Source organism: Natator depressus, chromosome 3 (assembly GCF_965152275.1).
Source record: "Natator depressus isolate rNatDep1 chromosome 3, rNatDep2.hap1, whole genome shotgun sequence".
NCBI classification, from domain to species: Eukaryota; Metazoa; Chordata; order Testudines; family Cheloniidae; genus Natator; species Natator depressus.
The window spans coordinates 13,849,718-13,874,831 of record NC_134236.1 but is presented as its reverse complement, the minus strand read 5'-3'; the positions used below and the strand labels follow the sequence as shown (position 1 = coordinate 13,874,831).

Here is a 25,114-nt window from a genome sequence, read left to right as displayed (position 1 = left end):
ATTTCATTCCCTGTGTCCCAGCTGGACCAATGTCCATCACTGCCTGGAGCTCCCATTGACTTCAGTGAAAGTTGTGGGTGTTCATTGCCTCTGAAAATCAGGCCATAAGTGGTTTAAAGCTGAAGCTTACAGCTCCAAAGCCCTTCCTTGTGGTCTTAAACAGTGCAGCCATCTCCAATGTCCAGTACCTCACAGCTCTTTGCTTTGTTCTGGCTGAGGTCGGATAAGACAGACTTTCTATCACTCTAACAGAAAATGCCCCTAGATGGAAATAAGAAAGCACTAAAAATCACTCCTTCCCATTACCTGGCTATCAGCTAGTAGGGATTTGCTCACAGAAGGGGAAACAAGGTCATGGTACATCACAGGGTGGCTGCTGTTAAATTAACCCCATGCAGCACCAGCCAGTGGAACATAGTGAAGTAGCTCATGTGGGAAGCCTACTCACTCCTTTTGTGGCTTGAATGTTCACCAGGTCTGACCTCTTTGTAGTGTTACTCAGTAGCTGTGTGACGGGACGAGCTAGCGGCTCCAATCAGGATCGGTGTCCCAGGTTGTTAGGTGCTGTACAGACACATTCTAAGTCCCTGCTCCAAAAAGCTTAAAATCTGAATAGACGAGAGAGACAAAGGAGGCATTACTATCCCCATTTTACAGGTACGGTACTGAGGCACAGGAAGATTGATTCAGGACACAAAGGGTAGAGGCAGGAACTGACTCCAGCTGTCTGGAGTCCCAAGCCGGTGCCTTACCCACATGACCATTTTTCCTCTTTTGTGCTTTACTGCAGTCATTAAATGGTTTTTCTGAACCGTCCCACTCCTCCCAGAATACCTGATAGGAATGTTTTGGGAGCATGGGGCAAAGGGATTAACTGACTCACCACCAGGTGAGCACAGGTTCCAGCTCTGCGGCAGCTTTCCTATATGGCCGGGGGCAAGGCATTTACGCCCAGCTCCTCAAAGGTATTTGGGCTCCTAATTTTCATTGACATGAATGAAGGTAGGCGTCTAAATCTTGACTTGAGAATCTGGGCCTTTGTGTCTCAGTTCCCCATCTGTACAATGGGATAATAGCACTACCCTGCCTCCCAGGGGTATGGTGAGGATAAATCCATTTGAGATTGTGAGGTGCTCACATGGGGATAAGTACATTAGCGTGATAGCTTAGGCCCAGCGGCTGGTTGTGCCTCTCTTTAATCTCCTCTCTTTCAGCACCAGTTGGCCTTGAATCTATCATTTTACTTTCCAAGCTCATCCGCCCCCTTTTTTATCTCACCACGGCTGGTTTTCTTCTCTCTCTCCCACTCGAGGGCCAGGGTTGTGTCTCTCCCTGCCCGACCTCCATTTGCAGAATTCCGCGTCCCACCGCCCGCTTGCACGCTACAGCATGGCCTTTGTTGTAGTTTTCTGATAAAGAAAGGCAGCAGGAAAATAATCCCCTTTGCTGACTGATCCACACCTCCGCTGTCTGTTGCTTCAAGGATTTGGGGATGGAGGAGTGCTTTCTTCACAACCATCTTCTTTGAAGGTCTCTCCACTCCCTTGTTACTGCATCTTTTTAAAGGAGATAAAAATTATGTGCAGAGGAAGGGAACAAACCTCAGGGTAAAATGCAAAGCTCACAGTTAAAATTCACCAGAGTCTGATCCCAGCTCCCTTTGAAGCCAATGAGAGTTTTGTCTGTAATAGGAACAGAACCAGGCCCGGTTTAGGAAATGTTAAGTCGCAGTGGTCCAGCAGTCACTTACCCCGTGGCATATTATGATGTACACTTGCAACATAAACAACAGCTGTGTACAAGATAATGCAGCAAACCCATTGTTCCTGTGGCTGACAACGTGCTCCTGAATATCTCAATGATGTGGTCAGTGTGTATCCATATTACTGCTGTAGAATGGCAATTGGAACTGCTCAGTGGTGTGTCATAGAGTCTGTAGTGCTAAAGGTGAATGGTGATTCTCCTGTGGCTCAGGTAGACCCTGTGATTTGAAAGCAGGAGGATCTGAGTGTTCTCAGAAAAGAAAGATGTCTCAGGCGAGAGAAGAGCAGTTGGAGGAGGAGAATAAAGGACGAGGGGGAAGGATGGGGGGGCACATGGTAATGGTGGAAGGAGGAGAGACCAGAGTCCTTTTGTGCCCATTTAATGCTACCTTTAATTGTTCCAGGCCTAAATATCATGGTGATAGGTGCCTTTGAAATATTTGAGGAAGATGGACAGACAGATAGCTCCTGCTGCCGCCTTGATGTTGTGAAAAAAACGATGGTGCACAGTTCAGGTGGCCACCGGCCTTCCAAGGAATTAAAGGACAATGGTATGAAAGATACAGGAGCCAGATTGTTTTTTAAAAGTCAACCTGCCATTCCCCTCCCCCCGAATGTTTTATTTAGGGTACAAAATCATACATAGCAGAAAATCCTTCCTTTCCGTCACAGTGTTTGATCTTTTGCTGTAGCAGAGGCCAGGGTGGGTTTTACAGCGAGAAGGACACTAGGCAGTAGATAAAGATACGTGAAGTGCAGCTCAGTAAGAAGCATTTCTAAGTGTCTCTGCATTTTATTAGTTATTTGCACTATTAGAGCAATGGCGTGGGCCTTCTCAGGTTTTGCGGGCGGACCATTAAGGTGACCTTGTGTCCTTGAAAAACAGGAATGTCCCAGTCCTGTCCTAGTGTCCCTGTTATATTTTGTCCGGGTATTCTAACCCTTTGCAGCCTAGTCACCTGCAGGAGCCATTAGCTGACTGCTGTGGTGACACTGACGACAGGTAGGCTGTGGGCTTGTGCACTTCCCAGAACCTTCCCAGGCAGAACGGTTGCATGTTGTCACTTGGCCCTCCCCACCCTCACACGCTTTCCCCACCAACCCCTGCCCCTCCAGAGGAGGCCCCAAGCCAGCCTGACCCCTCACTCTGTGTGTGTATGGGACGATGGAAGGCTGTTACCCTAGATAACAAACCCCTCCTGGATGCACCCCTTGGCCCTACCCACCCCACAGCTGTCCCTGTTTAAGAGCTAGCCACTCCTGCATAGATGCTGTTTGGGGATGAAGAGAGTGTGTGAAATGGGGGGGAGGTTCTGGAATGGCCCTCAGTATGGCCAGCCCCAAACGTTCAAAAATCATGAGTAGGGCCCTACCAAATTCACGGTCTATTTTGGTCAATTTCATGGTCAGAGGATTTTAAAAATCGTAAATTTCATGATTTCAGCTATTTAAATCTGATATTTCAGGTTTTGTAATTGTAGGGATCCTGACCCAAAAAGGAGTTGTGTGGGGGGGGGGGAGGGGGGGTTGCGGTACTGCTACTCTTTCTTCTGCACAGCTGCTGGCCATGGCGCTGCTTTCAGGGTAGCATGGTCTGGTACTGCCACCCTTAGTTCTACGCTGCTGCTGGCAGGGTGCTGCCTTCAGAGCTGGGCGCCCGGCCAGCAGCCGCCACTCTCTGGCCACCCAGCTCTGAAAGCAGCAGCGCAGATGTAAGGATGGCAGTACTGTGACACCCCCCTCCTAAAATAACCTTGTAACTCCCTTTTGGGTCAGGAGCCCCAATTTGAGAAACGCTGGTGTCCCCCATGAAATCTGTATAGTACAGGGTAAAAGCACACAAAAGACCAGATTTCAAGGTGGGGGAGACCAGATTTCACGGTCCGTGATGCATTTTTCATGGCTGTGGATTTGGTAGGGCCCTAATCGTGAGTCAGGCTCACTAAAAATCATAAGATTATGTAAAAATATTAGATTTGGTGTTTTGATTTGCTTTCTGAGCCTTTAGGGTGCACTGGGCCCACATTTTGAAGCTGTCTCTGCAGCCACACGGGCTAGAAATATGCCTTTTCTTTAAGAATGAAGGCTGAAATCATCACCTGTCCACTTGACTCTAGGAGGGGGACTTTAAGGAAAACAATAATTATCATGAGACTCAAGACAAAGTCATGAGAGTTGGCAGCACTGCGTCCTGGTTTGGGAGGGATGGGTAGGGTGTCAACAGGACAGAGGTGCTGGCCAGCCCACAGTGTGTCGCTGCAATACTGCCTGTGTAAGGGGACTGTTGGCCCCTTACTAAAACTTAGTGCGGGGTGGTGTTTGGTTGGACAACTCCCAGTACCAAAAGTAAGGGGAAGGGTCGATGGGAAACCAGGGACAATGCGGAGAGGCCAATGCTCCAGATCAGCCTGATTGACAGGGTGGGCAGGCTAATGAGGGAGTGAGGAGGCCAGGGGTCCCGTCCTGTGTGGGCTAGAGCTACCTGCGTGGGCCAAAGTTGTGCCGAGCTAAGGAGAGAGCAGGAGCCTGGACTGACCTGGGAAACAGAGCCTCACCAGCCAAAGCCAGAGGGTCCAGAGAAGCAGCCTAGGGAGCGGATCTGTGCTGGGAGTAGAGCCACACCAGCCAGAGCCAGAGGGGCCAGAGAAGCAGCCCAGACAGCTGTGCTGGGAGCAGAGCTGCAGCAAACAGATCTAGAGGGGCCAGAGGAGCTGCACCGGAGGTGGAGCAGCAGCAGTGCTGGGGCTGGAACAGTCTGGCACCAGGTGCAGTGAGCAGTGGGGGGAAAACGAGGGAGGACCCTGGGCAGCGGGCCCCGCAGATGGAGACACCCCCAGCCAAGAGGCCTTGCAGGCCAAACCTGGAGGGGATCATAACCGCGACGGGGGGGAAGGGAGGGGAAAGCTGGGAAGAAGGACTCTCCCACCTAGAGCCTGAAGGCGTGTGGCCACCACGAGAGCAAGTGTCCGACCCCACAGTATCCTTGCAGCACAGCCAGGGCCTGGGAGGGAGGCCTGGCACATCTGAGGAACAAACTATGAACTGCCCTTATGTTCCAGAGATGGCTGGGTGTGATAGCCCCATGCCACAGAGCAGGGTGATGTGTTTTCCTTTAACCTTTCCCATTTTTCCTTTTTTTTTTAAAATTGGTTGCTGTTTAATAAATTGTATTTGCTTGAACTATATGTAATGATCAGTGAGCCAGGGAAGCGTCCAGAGTGGAGAGAGCACCCCGGAGTGGGGACACCCTAGCCCCTGCCCTAAGTGACCACAACAAGGTTGGGGGTTCAGTCCCTCAAGAATCCTGGGCCCAGGCTTGTCGGGGTTACGAGGACCACACAGGAGAGTGGGAGTCCTCGAGGTCAGGCAGGCCTCTGGGTAAAGGAAGTGGCAGCGAGGACTCAGATCCTTTTGCTAGCCCACTTCACCGGGGTTGTGTATAAGCCAGGAAAGTGCCTCACAACAGTGGAACTATCCCCCGCTCCCGACTCCGCTTACTCCTCAGTAGCATGACCTCCCCCACAGCTTGGCAGGTGGCGGGGACCTGGTGCACACTCCCAGTGGGGCAGAGGGCTGGCCGGCCCAGGGTGTGTGACCCCCCGCCAGCCCAGCAGGTGGAAGGGGCCCTAGCGCGCGGGGGGCAGGGGCCCCCCAGCCCAGCAGGTGGAAGGGGCCCTAGCGCGGGGGCAGGGGACCCCCCAGCCCAGCAGGTGGAAGGGGCCCTAGCGCGGGGGCCAAGGGGCTCCCAGCCCAGCAGGTGGAAGGGGCCCTAGCGCGGGGGCAGGGGACCCCCCAGCCCAGCAGGTGGAAGGGGCCTTAGCGCGAGGACAGGGGGGCAGGGACCCCCAGCCCAGCAGGTGGAAGGGGCCCTGGCAGGGGGGCAGGGACCCCCCAGCCCAGCAGGTGGAAGGGGCCCTAGCGCGGGGACAGGGGCTCCCAGCCCAGCAAGTGGAAGGGGCCCTGGCGGGGGGGCAGGGGGCTCCCAGCCCAGCAGGTGGAAGGGGCCCTGGCGGGGGGGCTCCCAGCCCAGCAGGTGGAAGGGGCCCTAGCGCGAGGACAGGGGGGCAGGGACCCCCAGCCCAGCAGGTGGAAGGGGCTTTGGCAGGGGGGCAGGGGGCTCCCAGCTCAGCAGGTGGAAGGGGCCCTAGCGCGGGGGCAGGGGACCCCCCAGCCTAGCAGGTGGAAGGGGCCCTGGCAGGGGCTTGGTGCGGCGAGTCCCTGCCCATTCCCGTGCTGGCAGCGCCGCACCCTGTCACGCCGGGCGGGGGGGGGGTGCCCAGGTGGGGCTTGGCAGCGCTCTCTGGGCAAGCCCCTCCCCCCCCGGGAAACGCTCGCACGAGCCCCCGACTCCCGCGGCAGAGCCGGCTGCACCCCCAGCGCGCATGCCCAGAGGCGGCGCATCCCTCGCCGCCGGCGCTCCTGACGAGCATGCGCTCTCCGGAATGTTTACGGTTGCCAGGGGTGACGGCGTTGCCTGGCGCCGGGGCAGGCTGGGGACCGGAGCCGCCGCGCCGGGCGCCCGCTGGCCATGAGCGCCCATCCCGTGCAGGGGCTGCCCCTGCTGCCGGGCAGCGCCTTCAGCGACCCCACGGTGAGAAGAGCCGGGCCCGCGAGCCCGACAGAGCCCCCCGGGACCCGATCCTCCCCCAGACCCGATCCCCCCCCCCGCCCGCACCGGGCAGAGCCCCCCGGGACCCGATCCTCCCCCAGACCCGATCCCCCCTCCCGCCCCCACCGGGCAGAGCCCCCCGGGACCCGATTCCCCTCCCCCCGGACAGAGCCCCCACCGGGACCCGGTTCCCCCCCACCCCCACCGGGCAGAGCCCCCCGGGACCCGATCCTCCCCCAGACCCGATCCCGCCTCCCGCCCCCACCGGGCAGAGCCCCCCGGGACCCGATTCCCCTCCCCCCGGACAGAGCCCCCACCGGGACCCGGTTTCCCACCGCCCCCACCGGGCAGAGCCCCCCGGGACCCGATCCTCCCCCAGACCCGATCCCCCCTCCCGCCCCCACCGGGCAGAGCCCCCCCGGGACCCGATCCTCCCCCAGACCCGATCCCCCCTCCCGCCCCCACCGGGCAGAGCCCCCCGGGACCCGATTCCCCTCCCCCTGGACAGAGCCCCCACCGGGACCCGGTTTCCCACCGCCCCCACTGGGCAGAGCCCCCCGGGACCCGATCCTCCCCCAGACCCGATCCCCCCCTCCCGCCCCCACCGGGCAGAGCCCCCTGGGACCCGATTCCCCTCCCCCCGGACAGAGCCCCCACCGGGACCCGCTTCCCCCCCACCCCCACCGGGCAGAGCCCCCCGGGACCCGATCCTCCCCCAGACCCGATCCCCCCTCCCGCCCCCACCGGGCAGAGCCCCCCGGGACCCGATTCCCCTCCCCCCGGACAGAGCCCCCACCGGGACCCGGTTTCCCACCACCCCCACCGGGCAGAGCCCCCCGGGACCCGATCCTCCCCCAGACCCGATCCCGCCTCCCGCCCCCACCGGGCAGAGCCCCCCGGGACCCGATTCCCCTCCCCCCGGACAGAGCCCCCACCGGGACCCGGTTTCCCACCGCCCCCACCGGGCAGAGCCCCCCGGGACCCGATCCTCCCCCAGACCCGATCCCCCCTCCCGCCCCCACTGGGCAGAGCCCCCCCGGGACCCGATCCTCCCCCAGACCCGATCCCCCCTCCCGCCCCCACCGGGCAGAGCCCCCCGGGACCCGATTCCCCTCCCCCTGGACAGAGCCCCCACCGGGACCCGGTTTCCCACCGCCCCCACTGGGCAGAGCCCCCCGGGACCCGATCCTCCCCCAGACCCGATCCCCCCCTCCCGCCCCCACCGGGCAGAGCCCCCTGGGACCCGATTCCCCTCCCCCCGGACAGAGCCCCCACCGGGACCCGCTTCCCCCCCACCCCCACCGGGCAGAGCCCCCCGGGACCCGATCCTCCCCCAGACCCGATCCCCCCTCCCGCCCCCACCGGGCAGAGCCCCCCGGGACCCGATTCCCCTCCCCCCGGACAGAGCCCCCACCGGGACCCGGTTTCCCACCACCCCCACCGGGCAGAGCCCCCCGGGACCCGATCCTCCCCCAGACCCGATCCCCCCCTCCCGCCCCCACCGGGCAGAGCCCCCCGGGACCCGATCCTCCCCCAGACCCACCGGGCAGAGCCCCCCGGGACCCGAGTCCCCTCCGCCCCGATTCCCCTTCTCCCGGACAGAGCCCCCACCGGGACCCAGTTCCCCTCCGCCCCCACCGGGCAGAGCCCCCCGGGACCCGATTCCCCCTCCGCCCCGATTCCCCTCCGCCCCGAAAAGAGCTGCCCCCCGGACCCGATTCTCCCCCCGACCCAATTCTCCCCGGGACCCGATTCCCGTCCCCCCACCCACCGGGCAGAGCCCCCCGGGACCCGATTCCCCTCCGCCCCGAAAAGAGCTGCCCCCCGGACCTGATCCCCCCTCTGACCTGATTTCCCCCCCGACCGAGCCCCTCCCCGGGACCCGATTCCCCTCCCCCCGGACCGAGCCTGCCTGGGACCCGATTCCCGCTCCCCCACCCCCCGGACAGAGCCCCCCCGGGCCCTGATCCTCCTTCCCCCCCACCTGAGCCCCCACCGGGACCCGATCCCCCCCTCCCGGACCCGATTCCGATCTCCCTTCCCCTCCACAGACCAAGCCCCCACCAGGACCCGATTCTCCTGGCTCCCGATACTCTTCCCCGACCGATTCCCTGGGACCCAATCCCCTGTCCCATCCCATCAGGATCCAATCCTTCCCCCCAACTGGATACCACTTAGGACCCAATCCTTCTGCCAATTCCCTCCCCCTCCTAAGCCTGGGACTGGATCCCTTCCCGAACCGATAGCCCCTGGGACCCGATACTTCCCACCCGAGACCTGATACCCTGGCTGATACCCCCAACCCTGGGATCCAATTCCACCCCTACTCCTCCTGAACACAAATTCTCTGCGACCGGATACCTCCCCTCATCCCCCAACCCTTGGACCCAATCCCCCCTGGGACCTGATACCCGTGGACTGATACCCCTGGCCCTGAGACCCAATCCCCTCCCCCAGATCTGATACCCAATACTCTTGGAACCAGTGGTCCCATGTTCTCATCAGCCCCCCATGGACCTCACACCCTCCTTAATAGGGATGGGACCCCCATGAGAATCTGATATCCCCAGGAGAGGTACCTCTGTGCCCCATGGGGCCTGATAGCTCTGTACCCTCCTGGGAACCCAGTGTCCCCCAGTGGGCTGTAGTGTTCCCCAGATACTCTTCCAATTATACTCTAACACTGGTTGTTGGCCAGTTGCATTCTGAAGCACACAATCAGCCAGACAAGCCAGTGAGAAGTGAAGAGCTGTCCCTCCTTGCCCCCACACCTATCAAAAGGGCTTTGTCCCAGCTCGTCACCATTTAAATATTTTTTCTCACCATTGGTTATAGCCCCTTGAAAGTTTGAACCTCAAATCTAGTTCCCTGTCCAAATGTTTCTTTCCTCTGGCCTGTAGAAATCCCGCTTGCCATACTCATGTGAGTAGTTCCATTGACAGCAGGACAACTGGTGTAATTCACATTGACTTCTAGAGTTGAAGGCCAGAAGGGCCCATTGTGGCCATTAGCTTACCCTCCTCTATAGCACAGGCCAGAGAACTTCGCTGAATTAATTTGTTTGAACTGGAGCGTATCTTCTAGCAAAGCCATCCGCCACGAGCAGGAGTTGGCTAGTCGGGCTATTATTAAAGGGTTGCTCAAAAGTGCGGAGCTGGTGTCAGCAATCTGCACGAGGAAGGCGAAAGGTGGTTGATGTGTTCATTGAGGGGGAGAATGGGCTCCGAACCAGCAAACAGAGGAACTGCATTGAAGTCAATGGTGTTCCTTCAGATACATGCTGGCGTAGCTGAGACCAGATGCAATAGCTTACATTTGGGGCTGTCTCTTTACATTCACGTCAGTCATTTGGTAGGAGAGTCCTGAAGTGGAAGCCAGACTCACTTGATTGGTCCTGTTAATATCACTGGGAGTCCTTATGGGCCCGATCTGGAAAGGCACCTAGGGGTCTAAAGACGTAGATAAGCACTTTTGAAAATTCCAGTCGGCGCCTAGGCGATTGCCTATATGCCTTTAAGGGCTGCAGGATTGGGCCCAAATACACTGCAGTTTACTCTGTCACAAGATTGCTGTCCCCTGCTTTCATAGATAAGCATCTTGGTTTTCTCTCAGCTGTCTTTCCCACAACCACCTCTGCTTCGCCCTGGCATTTATTTACCACCAGGAAATCGTTATTCTGTGGCAAGTATGATATTTATGCAACTGGCTATTAACTTCCCTTAAAAAACCAGCTTGCTTCACTGCTGCTCTGTCCTGAGCAGCACTGGCCGAGGCCGCTGTATTTGGGTTTAAGGAAAAATGGGCAAGTACTTGGAATGCCATTGATGCCTTGGGATTATAAATAGGATTAGAGTCTTAACCATTGGGCTGTTTGTTCACGTGCTCAAGGCTGAACTGGTTGCAAATTCGGGGTGCGGAAGGCGTTTTCTTTCCGTGCATTGTAATGTGCTGGTTCCCACCTCCTTCTATAGCATGGAATGAGAATGGCTCAACAGTGTGTCAGAGGCTCTATCCTTCTAAGAACAAATTGAGATTCTCCTTTAGATTGGCATGAGCTTTTGGAGCAGGAGGATCAATCGACACTGATCTCCTGATTTCCAATCCAGTGCCAGCTCCCCAAAACACCTGTCCTCTCTGCAACCTCCTTTGGCTAAGTGGGACCAGGAAAGGTTAAACTAATAATTGTTGCAAGAAATTACAATAAAATGCACTGCCGTTTTTCAGGATATTTGACACCTTGAGCTGTTTTTTGGTGAAAGAATTTGCTTTGTGTATCAAGATCTAGCTGGTGCCAGATTGTATTTAATGGTTGAATTTCTTTCCTTAGAAATCGGCTTTCCATCGCTCCCAGACACTGGGCTATAGGAATGGCTTTGCCTGTTCGCGGCTACCGACGATGGGGATAGGCAGGGAGCGACTCTACGTGAACCAGCTGTCCCAGGCTGAATTAGATGAACTGTCCAACAAGAGACCCACGCTGACCTACGGGCAAGCCAAGCAGGCCCCACCTTCCGACTTCATTCCAGCACATGTGGCTTTCGACAAAAAGGTACAGAAAGCCTTAGTTCAGGAGCATTGCTAGCCAAACCCAGGGCTGTGAACACCAGGGTGCGGGGACACAGACAGTATAGAATGTATTTTCCAGCTGCCGTAGTCCTTAGTCATAGACAACTGATGTCTGGATTGAAAGAGGCTTTCTTTGCTTGCGAAGAGGATTACAGTAAGTAAACATTATAAAGCATTCCCCACGAGCTACGCAAGGACATATCCAGTAGTTTAAAAGAGAACTTGGATGAACTCTAGATGCTTCACTTTACAAAACCATCTCCTGGTAAGTCCCACCCTCTCATGTTCTCCTTGCAAAATTATGCTGGAACTGCAACAGAGCCAGGCACCTAAAGGTCCCATGCAAAGGGGGCATCTCCTGTTTGTCGAGCTGTCATCTGGGAGTTTATACCGTGCTCATCACCACAGTGTCCTAAAGTCTGTACTGCCCCATATAGACTTCCTGCATTAGTCGTCGTCAGCGTATCTGCTTCGGACCAGACTGTGTCCTTAAGGAACTTGCAGCACCACCCCTTGCACAGCTTGGGAGGGATCATGCCCCAGCAAGTTGCAATCCCTCTCTGAGCTCGGAGAGCGCAACGGGGAATGCGTAGGCTGTGCCAGCTTTTAGGGTGGCACCATCTGCTCCCCACAGCATGTCTGGGCAGCTCCGTTGGCTGGTGTGGAAAGGCAGGCAGGTCCATGGCCCTAGCTACTCTACACCCCTTGCAGCCTGGAGTCTCATGGAGGAAACGTTCCTTGTGCTTTGCCCAAGCACAGGAACTGTGATTGTGGCTGCACTTGCGCAGGGTGCCCAAGACAGGGCAGTCACCTTGTGCCCTGACCCTCCCTCACCACCACCTCCCCATGCACAGTCTGGCTCTTGCTGTCAGCCTGCAGGGCAAATGCAACTGCAGGAGAGTGAGGCAGATTCTCAAATCCAGTAGAGCACAGGAAACCTCATCAGTAGTGGAGCCAGAGAACGAGAGAATGGCTTCCCCTATTGGGAGCTCGGCAGCCACACTGACTCTGAGGGGATGAGCATATTAAAGAAGCTCGTGTATGTCAGTAAGCTACGCCAATGGGAACTGGAGAGCTCAGCAATGTGCCAGCCGGGGCCCCTGGCTGTAAAGGGCTTGGAGATCCTTCGTGGGGGCAGGAGCTATGTTTATTCGAGCCACTTACACTCGGTCCCTGGGTGCCTCAGACAAGGGAAAAATTTACAAAGTATTGGGCTCTAGAAAAACCACCAGCAATGAGAGCTCCCCTGAGGCTCTTGCAGTCAGTCTGTGGTCAGACTCTGGGGCCCTCGATGGCATGATAAGTACTAATCCCAGTGACCCATGTTGTCAAAGCAGATGGCAAACGTTAACAAGATCTTTGATTAATGTCGTCACTAATGTGAGTTCCTTCTCTCCTTCTGGGGTCCTTCCCCATGTTACAGGTGTTAAAGTTTGATGCCTATTTCCAGGAAGATGTTCCCATATCCACAGAAGAGCATTTCCGGATCCGCCAAGTGGGTATTTATTACTACTTGGAGGATGACAGCATGTCCGTCATGGAGCCCATCGTGGAGAACTCTGGTATTCCTCAGGGCAAGCTCATCAAACGCCAGCGGATTCCTAAGAATGACCACGGGGACCATTACCACTGGAAAGACCTGAATCGGGGCATGAACATCACCATCTATGGCAAGACTTTCCGCATAGTCGACTGTGACCCGTTCACACAGGTGCATCAGGGATGCAGGGAACTAGCCGACTAAGAGAATCCTAGGAGTTAGCGATGGGCAAAGCTCACTAGAATCCCTGCTCTGTTCCCAGCCCACTAATCCCAGCACACAAAAGTAAGATTAGGGATTCTCAGCCTCTTCCATACTGGGGCCCCACCCCACATAAGACCATGGGGCAGGTGAGGTGATCACTCATGACCCCCTGACACCCATTTCTGACACTCCCACCCCGCAGGGTTGTGCCAACACATTGAGAACCCATGATGTAGACTGGTCTCTTTTATAGAGCTGGTGCAAACTGGAACTGAATGACCATTGAAGTCCGTGGGGTTATGCCTGTTTACCCCAGCTGTAGATCCAGTCCCTGATGTTACTCTAGAGTCGTTTGGTGGCTTATGTGAAATGAGTTGATGATGCCGTCCAGTTCCCATTTCAAACCTGCAACTACATTTAGCATAAATTGGCATCCTCAGGGCCAGAACTACTAAGCCATGCAGCCTGACCCTTCCTTCTAAGGCCTTGTGGTGATCTCTCCAACTCAGGGGTCAGTTCCCTGATGGGGAAGCTTGTGCTGCTGCTTCCCAAGCTGCATGTTTTCTGGGCCAAATCTTGGTGACTTAGGCAGGCGAGCAGTCGCATTGGCTTCAGTGGCTCTCTCGGGTGAGTGCCGTGAGTATAGAAATAGGGCTCTGCTTTCCAGAGCTGGCGCCTTCCAGGGGCATCGCAAATTAAACCAAAAAAGAGAGACGTGCCCTCTTGATTTGTAATAGAAACATAAAGGGACAAGACCTGAAGTCCTTCTTCAGTCTTTACTCCGCCAAAACTCCCAGCAGTGGAGCCAATGGGAGGTTTGCCCGAGTCTAACCTGAGGCAGGACTTCAAGATCTGGCTTGCAGAGAGGTCTGAAAGGTCCGTGGAAACAAAGAGGCAACTGACAGTTAAAAACCTTTATTAATTATGATGATATGATCACAATGATCCCTTCTGACCTTAAAGTCGATGAGTCTATGATTATTGTGCAGCACCTAGCATATTGGGATTGGGGCCTCTAGGTGCAACTGCTAACAGTGAGCTTACAGGCTCTTGCTGATACCCTCCCAAACCCAGCCCAGAGTTTTCCTTGCCTCCTGACCTTAAGAACCCATCGCAGCATTAATGGCCCAGACACTTCCCCAGGTATTTCTGGAGAGCCAAGGAATTGAGCTGAACCTTCCTGAGAAAATGATTTTCGACCCATACACGGAGCTCCGGAAGATGCCCATGCGCATGTACGTCACACCATCGAACTTCGACCAGCTCAAACAGTTTCTGACCTTTGACAAGCAGGTGAGTGGGGCACAGGTGCCTTTCCTTGGGTTAGGTTGTTCTCTGTGTGTGTCCATTTTTTTGTTGAAGAATTGCCACTTTTAGGTCTGTAATCAAGTGACCAAAGAGATTGAAGTGTTCTCCGACTGGTTTTTGAATGTTATAATTCTTGACGTCTGATTTGTATCCATTTATTCTTTTACGCGGAGACTGTCCAGTTTGGCCAATGTACATGGCAGAGGGGCATTGCTGGCACATGATGGCATATATCACATTGGTAGATGTGCAGGTGAACGAGCCTCTGATAGTGTGGCTGATGTGATTAGGCCCTATGATGGTGTCCCCTGAATAGATATATGGACACAGTTGGCAACGGGCTTTGTTGCAAGGATAGGTTCCTGGGTTAAAAAGAGAATATGAAGTTCAGCTCTTACCTTCCCCCCAGGCTTGGCTGCTTCTAGAGTTCCTCCTTCAGAACAGCTCAGCCCACACTCTAGATCCTCCTCTCTCTCTTTCTTGCTCCAGAAAGCTTTATGTCCAGGTAGGGTAACCAGCCACTTGCCTGAGTGCATCAGGGGCAGTGACTGTTTGGCATCTGAAGACTCCTGATTTCACATCTGTCATGAAAGGCACATTATAACCCAGCTCTGCAGCTAGCTGCTACCTCAGTGGGTAATGATGGTGCATTGCAAACATCCATCGCTGTGTGATTATTTTGACCTCTGGGGCAAATAAACCACAGCCCCACCTGAGAGTAGCTATGGTGTTTAGGCAGCCTGATGGTTGAGAGCAAGATGCCTGCCACCTGTGTCTCCCTGTGATCTGGGGTGGAAGGAAGTTCTGTTAAGAAATGGTCGCAGTTTGAGCCCTGTTGGATCAGCTAGTCCACCTCATTGTACCAGTACTAGATTGTTATTCTCTAGTACTTTGTCCAGCCTAGTTATCAATGTCCCAGCGCTGCCCTTGGGGACTGATACATCTCAGTGCTAGGGCATTTTTCCCAATATTTCCTTTGATCAAATTTCTTTTGAACTACCTGAATAATTTCTGTCCCTCCATAGTGTTTCAGATATTTGTGGTTGGGTCTTCTCTCCCCTCAGCTGCTGCCTAGCCTAGCTAGTTCTGTTTGGTTCTCTTAGTCAAAACCTCCTGCTGCTGAACCATTTCTGCTTCTCTTCTCTGAACTGCCTCCCTCAATGACTTGCTGACCAGAGCCCAGAAATGAGTGCAGGATTTCAAGGCCAGTCTCACCAGTGCTTAACACAGGCAGACTGGCACCCCTGTGCTCAGGGCAGGATCCTTCTGCATACACAGCCCCCAAATTGCACTGGCCTAATCCAGACAGGGCATGTTTTAGTGTCACTTTGGGTTCATGGCCCTTGCTTTGCTCTCCAACACCTGCAGGTCCTTCGCTTCTACGCCATATGGGACGACACTGAGAACATGTTTGGCGAGAACCGGCCTTTCATCATCCATTACTACCTGGCGGACGACACGGTGGAGGTTCGGGAACTCCATGAGCGCAACGATGGCAGAGACCCTTTCCCAGTGCTGATCAGACGCCAGCACTTGCCCAAAAGCTTTGTGGACAAGATGAGTAAGAGTCTGTGCTTGGGGTTTTACCTGTTTTCTGTTAGCAGGAATTGTGTGTGTGCATGAGCATAGATGGGTGGATGCATGCAGGGCGTGCGTGTCTCATATTATAAATATACCGTCTATGTAATTAATCCCAGGAACCTTTCTTGAGTTTACAATTTCTTTCCAACAGAAACAATCTCTGTCGGTTTTAAAACATTTAACCTTTTGCTGCCGCTTTGCCAAAGCAAGTGCGACATCTCAGGCATTCCACCACTGGCCCCCTGAAGCTGTTTATACCTTTCACATACAGACAGGCTTTTCTCATCTCTTGCTTTGTATGCAGTAATAAAGACGACATCTAGCTCACTGAGCTGCCTTTTCTACCCCTGATCTTCCCCAGAAACCTTCCCCCGCTGCGTGCTGGAGATCTCCAATCAGGAGGTGCTGGAGTGGTACACTGCCAAAGATTTTGCCGTTGGCAAGCCCGTCACCCTCCTGGGGCGCAGCTTCTTCATCTACGACTGTGATGAGTTCACAAGACAGTTCTATTACGAGAAGTTTGGTATCACTGACTTCCAGCCAGTGGATGTAAAGAAGAAGCCACCAGAGGAAGTGCCACAGGTACTGGGAGAAAATTTACAGGGCGGGGTGGGGGGAGGAAACCCATCAGTCTGTACAAGGCAAAGACCCTTAGGACTCCTAAGTGCCGTTATTGTAAGCCTTTTAGAAATACTTTCTCCTAATGTTGTGGTGTTGCTCAAGAGAGTCAGATTAAGGGGACGCCAGAGGGAAAGTCTAGTGTGTGTCAGCCAGGGTAGTAGGGCTGTGAGTCTTAACCTATATAGCAGTGAAGTACTGGAAAGCTCTCTACTTCTAAGGTTAATTCCACTGCTGAATGACATAGCAGCTGGAAGGCAAAACACATCCTCTAATGCTCTGGAACGCACCTGGTGCCTTTTCCACAGTGTTGAGTGGACTTGTGGAATTTGCTTTGAGTACTGAGATTTAAAAACCAATAAACCTCATTAGATATTGATATGAATAAGTCACCACAGGTCCTTACTCAGAGCCAAATTCTGCAGCCCTGATTCAGAGCAGGAATTATTCATGTGTCCCCATCGCTGGAGGTTTTTCGGAACAGGTTGGATAAATGCCTGTCAGGGAGGTCTACGTTTCCTTGGTCCTGCCTTGGTGCTGGGGTTTGGACTCGAGGTCCCTTCCAGCCCTACATTTCTATGGGAGTGGAGTCCTACTAACTTCTTGACTAAAGACTCCATGAAAACTGAACAAACAGCTCAGCTTTTGGCCAAGGAGAGTACATACGGTTAAAAAGTACAGGGGCTATCACCCCTCTTGCTTCAGGGGGTTGGGTGAGCAGCTGAAGTAAGGAGACATTTGCAGCCCCTGTACACTGTAGACTTGCACACAAGTAGGCACATTATTGCAGAAGGGGCCTATGTCTTTCTCTGGAATGTCCAGTTCTGGCCAGTCATGGGGAGAGGATATAGGAGTAGATGGACCATTGATCTGTTCCACTATGGCAGTTCCAGAGAGGCTAGTTCCAGAGAGGCTAGTACTTTCATTGGGATGCCATTCCAGGAGCGGGGAAAGGCTTAACGTCACAGCTCATGTAGGAAACATCTGCGTAGCTTGGTTACCTCCAAACTGCGGGGTGTTCAAGTTGAGTTGGTGAGTCAGTTTGGCCATGTTCTCTGCTCTCGGGGTGACTGCCATATTACAGAGCAGTTGTGATAGTTGAAATAGGTAACATTTGCCAAGATGGCTAATGCCCAGATCCTCAAAGATAGTTAGGAGACTAACTCCCATTAGGCCTAAGTGATTTATGAGCTTAAGTCACAGGATCTGTATTGTCAACAGAATGGGTTAGTTGGCTTCAATCAGTTACAGCTGTGAGCCCCCTTGAAGATTATAGGGTTGCATGGGTATCCCCAGGCCTGCAAAACTCCTGGACCTGGTATTTGGAAAGGAAAGAACCCAGCTTTAGCCTCGAGCTTGAGGCTGAATTTGCAGGCTTTGGAACTAGAAAAACAAACATATTTTGGCTGGAGCACATTTGATCTGAAGTCAAGACAATAAACCTGAAACCCTGCAATGCCCTCACTTCCCTGACAAGGCAGGGGCTTCCGGGGATTGGTGCACCTCTCTGCCTGTCCTATTGTGGGCTGGTATACTTTGATCTAATGCTGGTTGTTGGCTTGGGGAGGGGGTGGCTGCGGGGGTTGAGTGGAGATTGGTCAGACTGGATGACCTGCTGGTCCCTCTGGCCTTAAACTCAGACTTGTTCTTCCAGAGCTTCTTTTCAGAGTATGTAAAACACAGGGTCAGCTGCTGTAACCGAAGTCATGGGAGGCCTGCTGCTTTACATGTACAGTCCAGGGTATCATGGCTCAGCTTTGGGGAAAACAGCACTGCCCGCGGGGAAGGTATTCAGAACTGGCACAATTCTCGCTGCAGAGAATGGTTGCCCGGAGCCGCTTCCTGACCACTGTCTTTTTGTTAGTTGTAACTACGTGTGCCTCCTGTCTCTTGTGTGTGCAGATCATTCCTCCCTACAACGGTTACGGCTTCCTCGAAGACTCCCTGCAGAACTGCTTCTCCCTACTGCCGCATCCCCCCAGGAAAAACTTTATTAAGATGCTAGAGAATGACCACAAGGTGCTGCGCTATCAGGTTGCACTGGTGAGAGCTTGGTACATGAGTAAGCGCTACCTGGTTACACCCTCCAAATCAGAAGGGTTGGGGGAGTGGTGTGTTCTCAGTTAACAAAAGATAGCACTGGGGGGAGCTAACACTACAAGAAAGGTCTTCAGCAGCCACCAGCGAACAGCCCTCTGTTTGAGGATGGTCACATGTTCCAGTATGGCCTTTAAGACAAGCAGTAATATAGTAAGGCAGAATAAAAGCAGGACCAGACAATATTACATGGTCCTGCACCACACCCCCATTGAAGTCAATGGAAAGACTCCCCTTAACTTCAGTAGGTGTTGGATCAATGCTCATATGAGCAGTATTGCCGCTTGAACCTATCATCCATCCTCACCCCCATGTCCATGCCCCGTTACATCATCTTCCAGTAACACCTGCCAGCACCTGTGCACGCTGCCCCCTCCTCCCCGGGGCTAATCCCAGCTTCAGAAGCCAGCTGTGGTTCATTACATCAGGACTGTCCAGCGGTTTGCAGGCTGGGAAGCTGGCGAGGGAGCCCAGCTGAGAGCTGTGTTCTTCACACAGCAGCAGCTTTTAGGCTGCCATGTGCATGGCCTCTGCGATGTAGTGGTAGTTCCCATGCTACCCTTGGGTCAGCTGATGTCTGCCCCTCCCACATTCTAAGGGGCGTGCTGTGGCTGTTCTCTCGTGTTGGCTGTATTTGTTCCCGAAGGCCATAATTTAGTGCTCAGATCAAAGCTAATTTTAATCTAAGCACATAAACCCAGTGGAGTGCTCAGAGGGTTTCATCTTGTGGTTAGGAGCTGGAATCGGCCCAGACCTCACAGAGATACAGACTTTAATTCTACAGCTAATCATTCTTTGTGGGATGAATCACTTCATACAAGATATGCCTTGCTCCTGGAGTGCTGTAGACGTGGATGTAATGAGTGAATTTGGTGGCTCTGGACCAGATTCTGCCACGGTTAGGCATGCTGAGCAATAGTTTGGGCTGGGAGTAGTCCAATGAGTCACTGATATCCCGATTTTGAACGTAGTCTGTGGTTTTATTACAGTGCAGCAGGCTGGTTACTCCTCTTGCCTTCTTCAGGCAGGGGCTCGAACCAAGTGCTGTAGGTGTTTAGACAGGTGTAAAAAAGAAAGCTCTAGGTTCGGTCCTTGGCTGCTTGGGGGTGTATAGGAGTAATTTGTGAGTATCCAAGGAAAGCTGCTAACCCTGAATGTCCAAATATGTGTTTCCTGACCACACAACCCACTCCGGTCCTTCCCTTCTCTAGGAATCGCCAAACCCTGAGGAGAGAAAGCGCCGGTTCATTCTCTCCTATTTCCTCTCCACTGACATGATCGGCATCTATGAGCCGCCTGTCCGCAATTCAGGCATCATTGGAGGCAAATACTTAGGAAAGACCAAAGTCCCCAAGCCAGGCTCCACTACAGATAACCCCGTTTACTACGAGCCAGCGGACCTCACCATTGGTGCCACAGTTGAAGGTAGATCTGGAACTCGATGGAGCCGTTAGAGCATCTGTTCTTTAGAGCAGGTTCATTGTTTTAAATGAGTTTTCTGATGCACTACGGGGGGATCGATCTAAGTTACACAACTTCAGCTACATGAATAACATAGCTGAAGTCGACATACTTAGATCTGCTTACTATGGGGTCCACACTACGCGATGTCGACGGGAGGCGCTCTCCTGTTGACTCCTCTTGTGCTTTTCGTTCAGGTGGAGTACAGGAGTCCACGAGGAGAGCGATCTGCGGTCGATTTAGCGGGTCTTCACTAGACCCGCTAAATCGACTGCTGATGCATCGATCGCCATGCTTCAGTTTCCCAGTAAGTGTAGACAAACTCTTCCTTTTTGCACAGATATTGCACACAACATCCTCCACCGACAAACTGTTAGTTCTGGATCAAGTGTAAAATGCAGCAGGTGGTGGAAAATGGTGTAGTTCCATTCATTTAGCTGGTGATTTGGTTTCTATCCTACATAGAGAGAGAGCACTATGTTTTCCGTAGCATTTGTGCAGTTGGTGTTCTGAGGTATGCCAGCATTCTAAGGATTAATGCTGGAGCACTGGGCCAGATGAAATCCTGGAGCCTGGGCCATCAGTTCATCCATGGAGGAAAATAAACCTGATCCTAAAGCATGTTAGAAAGTAGACAGTGTTAAATGTATAATTCCTCTGGGCCCAGTCCTGAAGCCTTTACTCAGTGGCTCCTGACATAGGCAAAATGCCCACGGAATTCATAGAGATCTTTTCCTACACCAAGACAATAAAAAACTGCATGAACTGCTCTGATTTGGCTCTGACATTGCAAGTTCCTCAGGGCAGGAATCTTGTCTTCTCTTGTGTCAGTAACCTGACTCGCCCACACACGGAAGTAACACTTGGTTTGCTGTTGCTTGCCCAGTATTTGGCCACAGGTTTATCATCACCGATGCTGACGAGTACGTCTTGAATTACATGGAAAGCAACGTCGAGAGTTTCCCTGCAGCAACGCTGCAGTCTCTGCGGGATCACTTTGCTCCTCGCCGAAGGGCAGCGCAGGCAGCTGAGAGGTAGGTTTCAATGGTGAGCACATGAGAGGCAGCGAGAGCTGGGCTTAATAAGTCATTCAGCTTTTAGCTGGTCAACTGGCTAGTATTTATTTGCAGTAGCTGCCCTAGTGCTGTGCGTTCTAGTGCAACCTTGCATAGACCATCATTAACCAACGGTACCATGCTCTAGCCTCTTACTCTGGCCACTGCTGGCTAATGACTGATCAGCTGATTGTTCCACTCTGGGAACCCCTCCTTGGGCACAGAGAGAAGGAATTCAGTGTATGCAAGGTACCACTAAGGCTGCTTATATAAGAACTGCTGAGCTGGGGCTACCACAGCCCACGAGCCTGAAATCTTCCTTAGAGAGCATTGGCGCCGCCCTGAGGCCTGTAGCAAAGATTTCTCTTCAGCCCTGCTTCGGAGCAGTTAAGTCGTCCTTCTTCTGTGGAGGATGGCGGCGCTCGGTAATAGTGGCTGCTCACAGTACCAGCACCCGCCTCTTGTCGCACTCTGGCTATGAGAAGCCTACCTGACGGTTCTCTTACCATTGCTAGTGGGTCATTTGGGCCATTCCTTGGCCTGTGAAGGACGGGACCCTACCCTATTGTCTAGTGCTTTGTCCAGCCTTATTTTATATGACCTCCCCTCCCCTCTCCCTGGGGCGAGGGCTTCCATCCCATCCCTTGGGAGACCACGCCACACCGAGCTGTTGTGGGCTCCAGCTACTGATTTTTATGGCAGTACATAGAGGCTCCAGCTGAGAATGGGGCCACTTGGCTCTGTATGACCACACAGAAGGAGACAGTCCCTGCTCCAAAGAGCTTACACAAAATAGACCAGACAGACAAAAGGAGTGAAGAGAAACAGAGGCAAAGGGGGAAGGGGCAGAGCTGGGCAGAGGCTTTTTGGCCCCTGCCTTCCAGCCCAATGTCCTGTCCACCAAGGAGGTGACCTTGTTATTCAAAGGAGTATGGCTTTAGAAGCCTACTACAGGCAGTCCTTGACTTTACGACATTGGAGTTACGATGAACGGCCCTTACGTTTATAAATTGTCATTGTGTTTCGACTATGACATCTGTTTTGACTTTACAATGCTCGATCCAGCATCGTTCCTATGGGAAATTCAAGTTACGATGTTTTCGACTTAAGACGCGATATTCAGGAACCAGTGTTGTCGTAAGTCCAAGGACTGCCTGTATATATTCAGGAAGAACAGCTGGCCCACCCAGGAACATGACTGGCCCCCATAGGTTTTAGTTGATGGAACACATGAGAGAAGGACTCAGCTGTGTCAAGCGTGACTTCTGCACGCAGTCATTTCCTCCTTTCCTTCCTCCACAGCCAATTAGCGGCGGGGACAGGCAGGCAGGAACTGGAGGAGCTAGTGAAGCAGGTTCAAGAGCAGCTGAAGCACCATAACTACTTAAGTAACAGCAGCATGCGGGAGGCGTTCCTTCACCACGACAAGGACGGCTCCGGATTCCTCGAGAAGGCAGAGTTCTTTGCCCTCTGCAACCGATTCAACCTGCCAGTCAGCGATGCCCTAGTTAACAAGGTCAGGAGACAGCATGGTTAGCATGTGCGGAGTTTGGCTTTTAGCTGAAACGTTGACCTGGGAGCCACATAATATTGCACACAGCACTGTCCTCTCTCGCTTGCCTCAGCTCTTCCAAAGGAGCTGCCCTGTCCATTTACAGAAGGCAGCCAAGCCCCATTGCTGGCAGTGCCCCATCCCCGGGCAATGCCATGAACTAGACTGTGTGCTATCCCTCCTCCTCCTGGAGCATTCCTGCTCAGGGCCCCAGAGGCAGAGGAGACCCACACATACAGTCTGGCAGTGGGACTAGCAAGAGGTGGGAGAAATTCCTTCAAAGCCTGAGGTGAAAACCACTTCACCCCTGTGTGGGTTAAACAGAAGCTGGGGGATGGAGGTGGGAATCCAATTCCATGTAGGCCCCAAGATAGCACTGGTAGCCAAGTAACTAGCCTTCCTCCACGGTTATGTTGTCATGGGCACCACAGTCATGCTTCCTGCAGGGCAGCTTCTGATCACCAATTGCCTTTGCGTACCACATCCCAGCTGAATTGCCAAGGTACAGTAAGCCCAAGCCTGCATGGCGTCTCCACCATCTCCACCTCAGGCTTTCGCTAAGGCTGGATAACCTTATGGGCTTAGCTAATAAGGGTCAATGGCAATACAGCTATGGGGCCATGAGCAGAAGCCAGCAGAGATCACAGTCTGCCTTGTAGGAAACAGGACCGAGAACCACGTGTGTGAGAGAAGAAACCAAACATAGTTGAACACAAATGGTAACTTGGGTTTCCTCAGTATAAACTGTTAGAGTTGTAAGTGCAGAAAACTTCTCCATCTGAAGAAATGTATAAAACCTGGGGACTATGTCCCCCATTTTCTTAATAAAATTAGCGAAAATTAGACTGGATGGTAGCCAAGGGATCAAGCCGATTTAAAACAATGCATTCTAGCAAGACTTGTTTCTTTGGTATTACAGTAAAGGCAACAAGGTTATTTCATCACCAGGGCCCTGCTGCATTAGATTCTGCAGGAGACTCTTCCTGCCATACCCGATATAATGGGAGAAAGGAGGTATTGTTATCCCCATTTTAACACATGGGGGAACTGAGATTCAGAGCAGATTAACTAACATGCCCCAGGTCACCCCGGCCAAGGCCAGTAATTAAACCCAGCTTTGAGTCCCAAGCCAGGGCCTTAGACCCAGGACCGCCCCTCCAGTCTAGCTGTGTAATACATAAAGTGCCTAGATCCCTAGTCTAGATACCAGAGCCACAGGCTAAAAATAGACACCGAGCAGCAGCAGATAATTCTTACCTCCAAAACAGAAATAATTAACCAAATATGTATCCATCACACAAGTGACCGTGCAAACGAGGTGACAAAGGGTGAGTAAATCTTTCAAAGGAGTTATGATAATCCCAAGGTGTTAAAGAGAAGACACCATTAAAAACTCTACTTCCCCCATGAAAGCCCCCAGGGACGGTAATATAGCCGACGCCAGTTCCCTCTGCTGCCTTTAGGCAGTGGCTGGGAGCTGCTGCCACAGGGAAACAGTTCCTTAGGAGCTGTCAGTGGGACCTGCTGTGTCTGGACAACAGAGCAAGGGGCACCCATGTGGGTCCCTCTCAGTTCCTGTGGATCCCCTGAAGTCTGTAGGCAAAGGGCGGGGAACATTTGGCTTCTTCCTGCTAGAATGAGGAGGACGCTGGGTTGAAACTTCATGGGGCAGGTTACTCCTGAGTGAATGGGGCTATTTATTATAAGGGAAAGTTTTCCTCTCCTGTAGGTGGGTTGCTCCCATATAGGGAAGAACGGGGCCCTTTGCCCTGTCCCACAGGAGCTGCTCACTGGAGTTATCCTTTAGGGAAATGTGACTGTACTTCTCTGCTCTCCTCATGCTGCCGTTTCTTTTCCAGCTGATCAGCCTGTGTTCACATGGGGAGAACAAGATCAATTACCATGACTTCATCAGAGCTTTCTCCTGCTGAGCTGCCCCCAGAAGGTGAGACACAAACCAGCCAAGATTGTCCCAGCTGAAATGATACATATTCAAATGTACCTTTAGACTCCCCCCATCGCTTCATTTAGCGCTGCTCATCCCTTCGGCACCAGGTCACCTCATCTCTGCCCCACTTTCCTTCCTGCCTCACTGAGCTCAACGTCCCAAATGCGGGGCCTGTAAGCAGAGCCTGTAGAAAAAGCTTCATTTGTATTAAAGAAATGACTCCACATCGTTCCAGGTTGTCTCTTCCTGGGCTCTGATGGGGTGGACTGGGACGGGGTGGACTGGATGGACTGAGAGCTCCAGGTCTTTCATACATACCACCCGAGGAGGACTAACTAAGCAAAAAAACACACGGGGGAACAGATTTAGAGCTGATTAAATAACGTGCCCCACGTCACGGAGAATAGATTTAGATACGTATTCCCCCCCGCCCCACACACACACTCTGGATGTTCTCTCAATTTAGTTGCCCTACTAGAAATGCTGGTCCCATGAGAAAGTGTTGGCTATTGCCTGGATAGTGCTGTGTTTCCCTACAGTGAAGAGAGACACATGGTCAGGGTGAGTCTATAGCACTCTCACCCTGTTTAAAAAGTCTGGTCGCTCGCCCTTACATGAAGAAAGCTGCCACAGACTCACCCACCCCCATTGTGCTCTAGGTCAGCCAGCCAACTGTGCCAGTGGGATGCCCAGGTGCACCTGAGGAGCAACTAGGACAGAGACCATGCAGGTCTCCACCATTGGGCACACTTTCTGAGCAAAATGCTTATTTTATCCGTCCCTTTTTGGAATGTGTGTGTGTGGGGTGGTTC

At 53.2% G+C, this 25,114-nt stretch overlaps 1 protein-coding gene across 1 annotated transcript; it reads left to right on the top strand.

Moving 5' to 3' along the window:
* Positions 1 to 6,208: 6,208 nt before the first annotated feature.
* EFHC1 (EF-hand domain containing 1) lies at positions 6,209 to 24,526 on the top strand. The gene is made up of 11 exons (XM_074947439.1): positions 6,209 to 6,354; positions 10,700 to 10,921; positions 12,362 to 12,649; positions 13,826 to 13,975; positions 15,359 to 15,551; positions 15,933 to 16,153; positions 18,092 to 18,232; positions 19,498 to 19,711; positions 20,634 to 20,781; positions 22,105 to 22,318; positions 24,214 to 24,526. Exons 1-11 carry the CDS (start codon positions 6,292 to 6,294, stop codon positions 24,283 to 24,285), a joined length of 1,926 nt encoding a protein of 641 aa, XP_074803540.1. The 5' UTR covers positions 6,209 to 6,291; the 3' UTR covers positions 24,286 to 24,526.
* The last annotated feature ends 588 nt before the right edge of the window (positions 24,527 to 25,114 follow it).

Coding starts and splice junctions, on each gene's coding strand:
- EFHC1 (XM_074947439.1), top strand. CDS start 6,292: ATGAGCGCCCATCCCGTGCAGGGGCTGCCCCTGCTGCCGGGCAGCGCC. Junction 6,355..10,699: donor GCGCCTTCAGCGACCCCACG/GTGAGAAGAGCC, acceptor TTCTTTCCTTAG/AAATCGGCTTTCCATCGCTC. Junction 20,782..22,104: donor GCAGCGCAGGCAGCTGAGAG/GTAGGTTTCAAT, acceptor CTTCCTCCACAG/CCAATTAGCGGCGGGGACAG.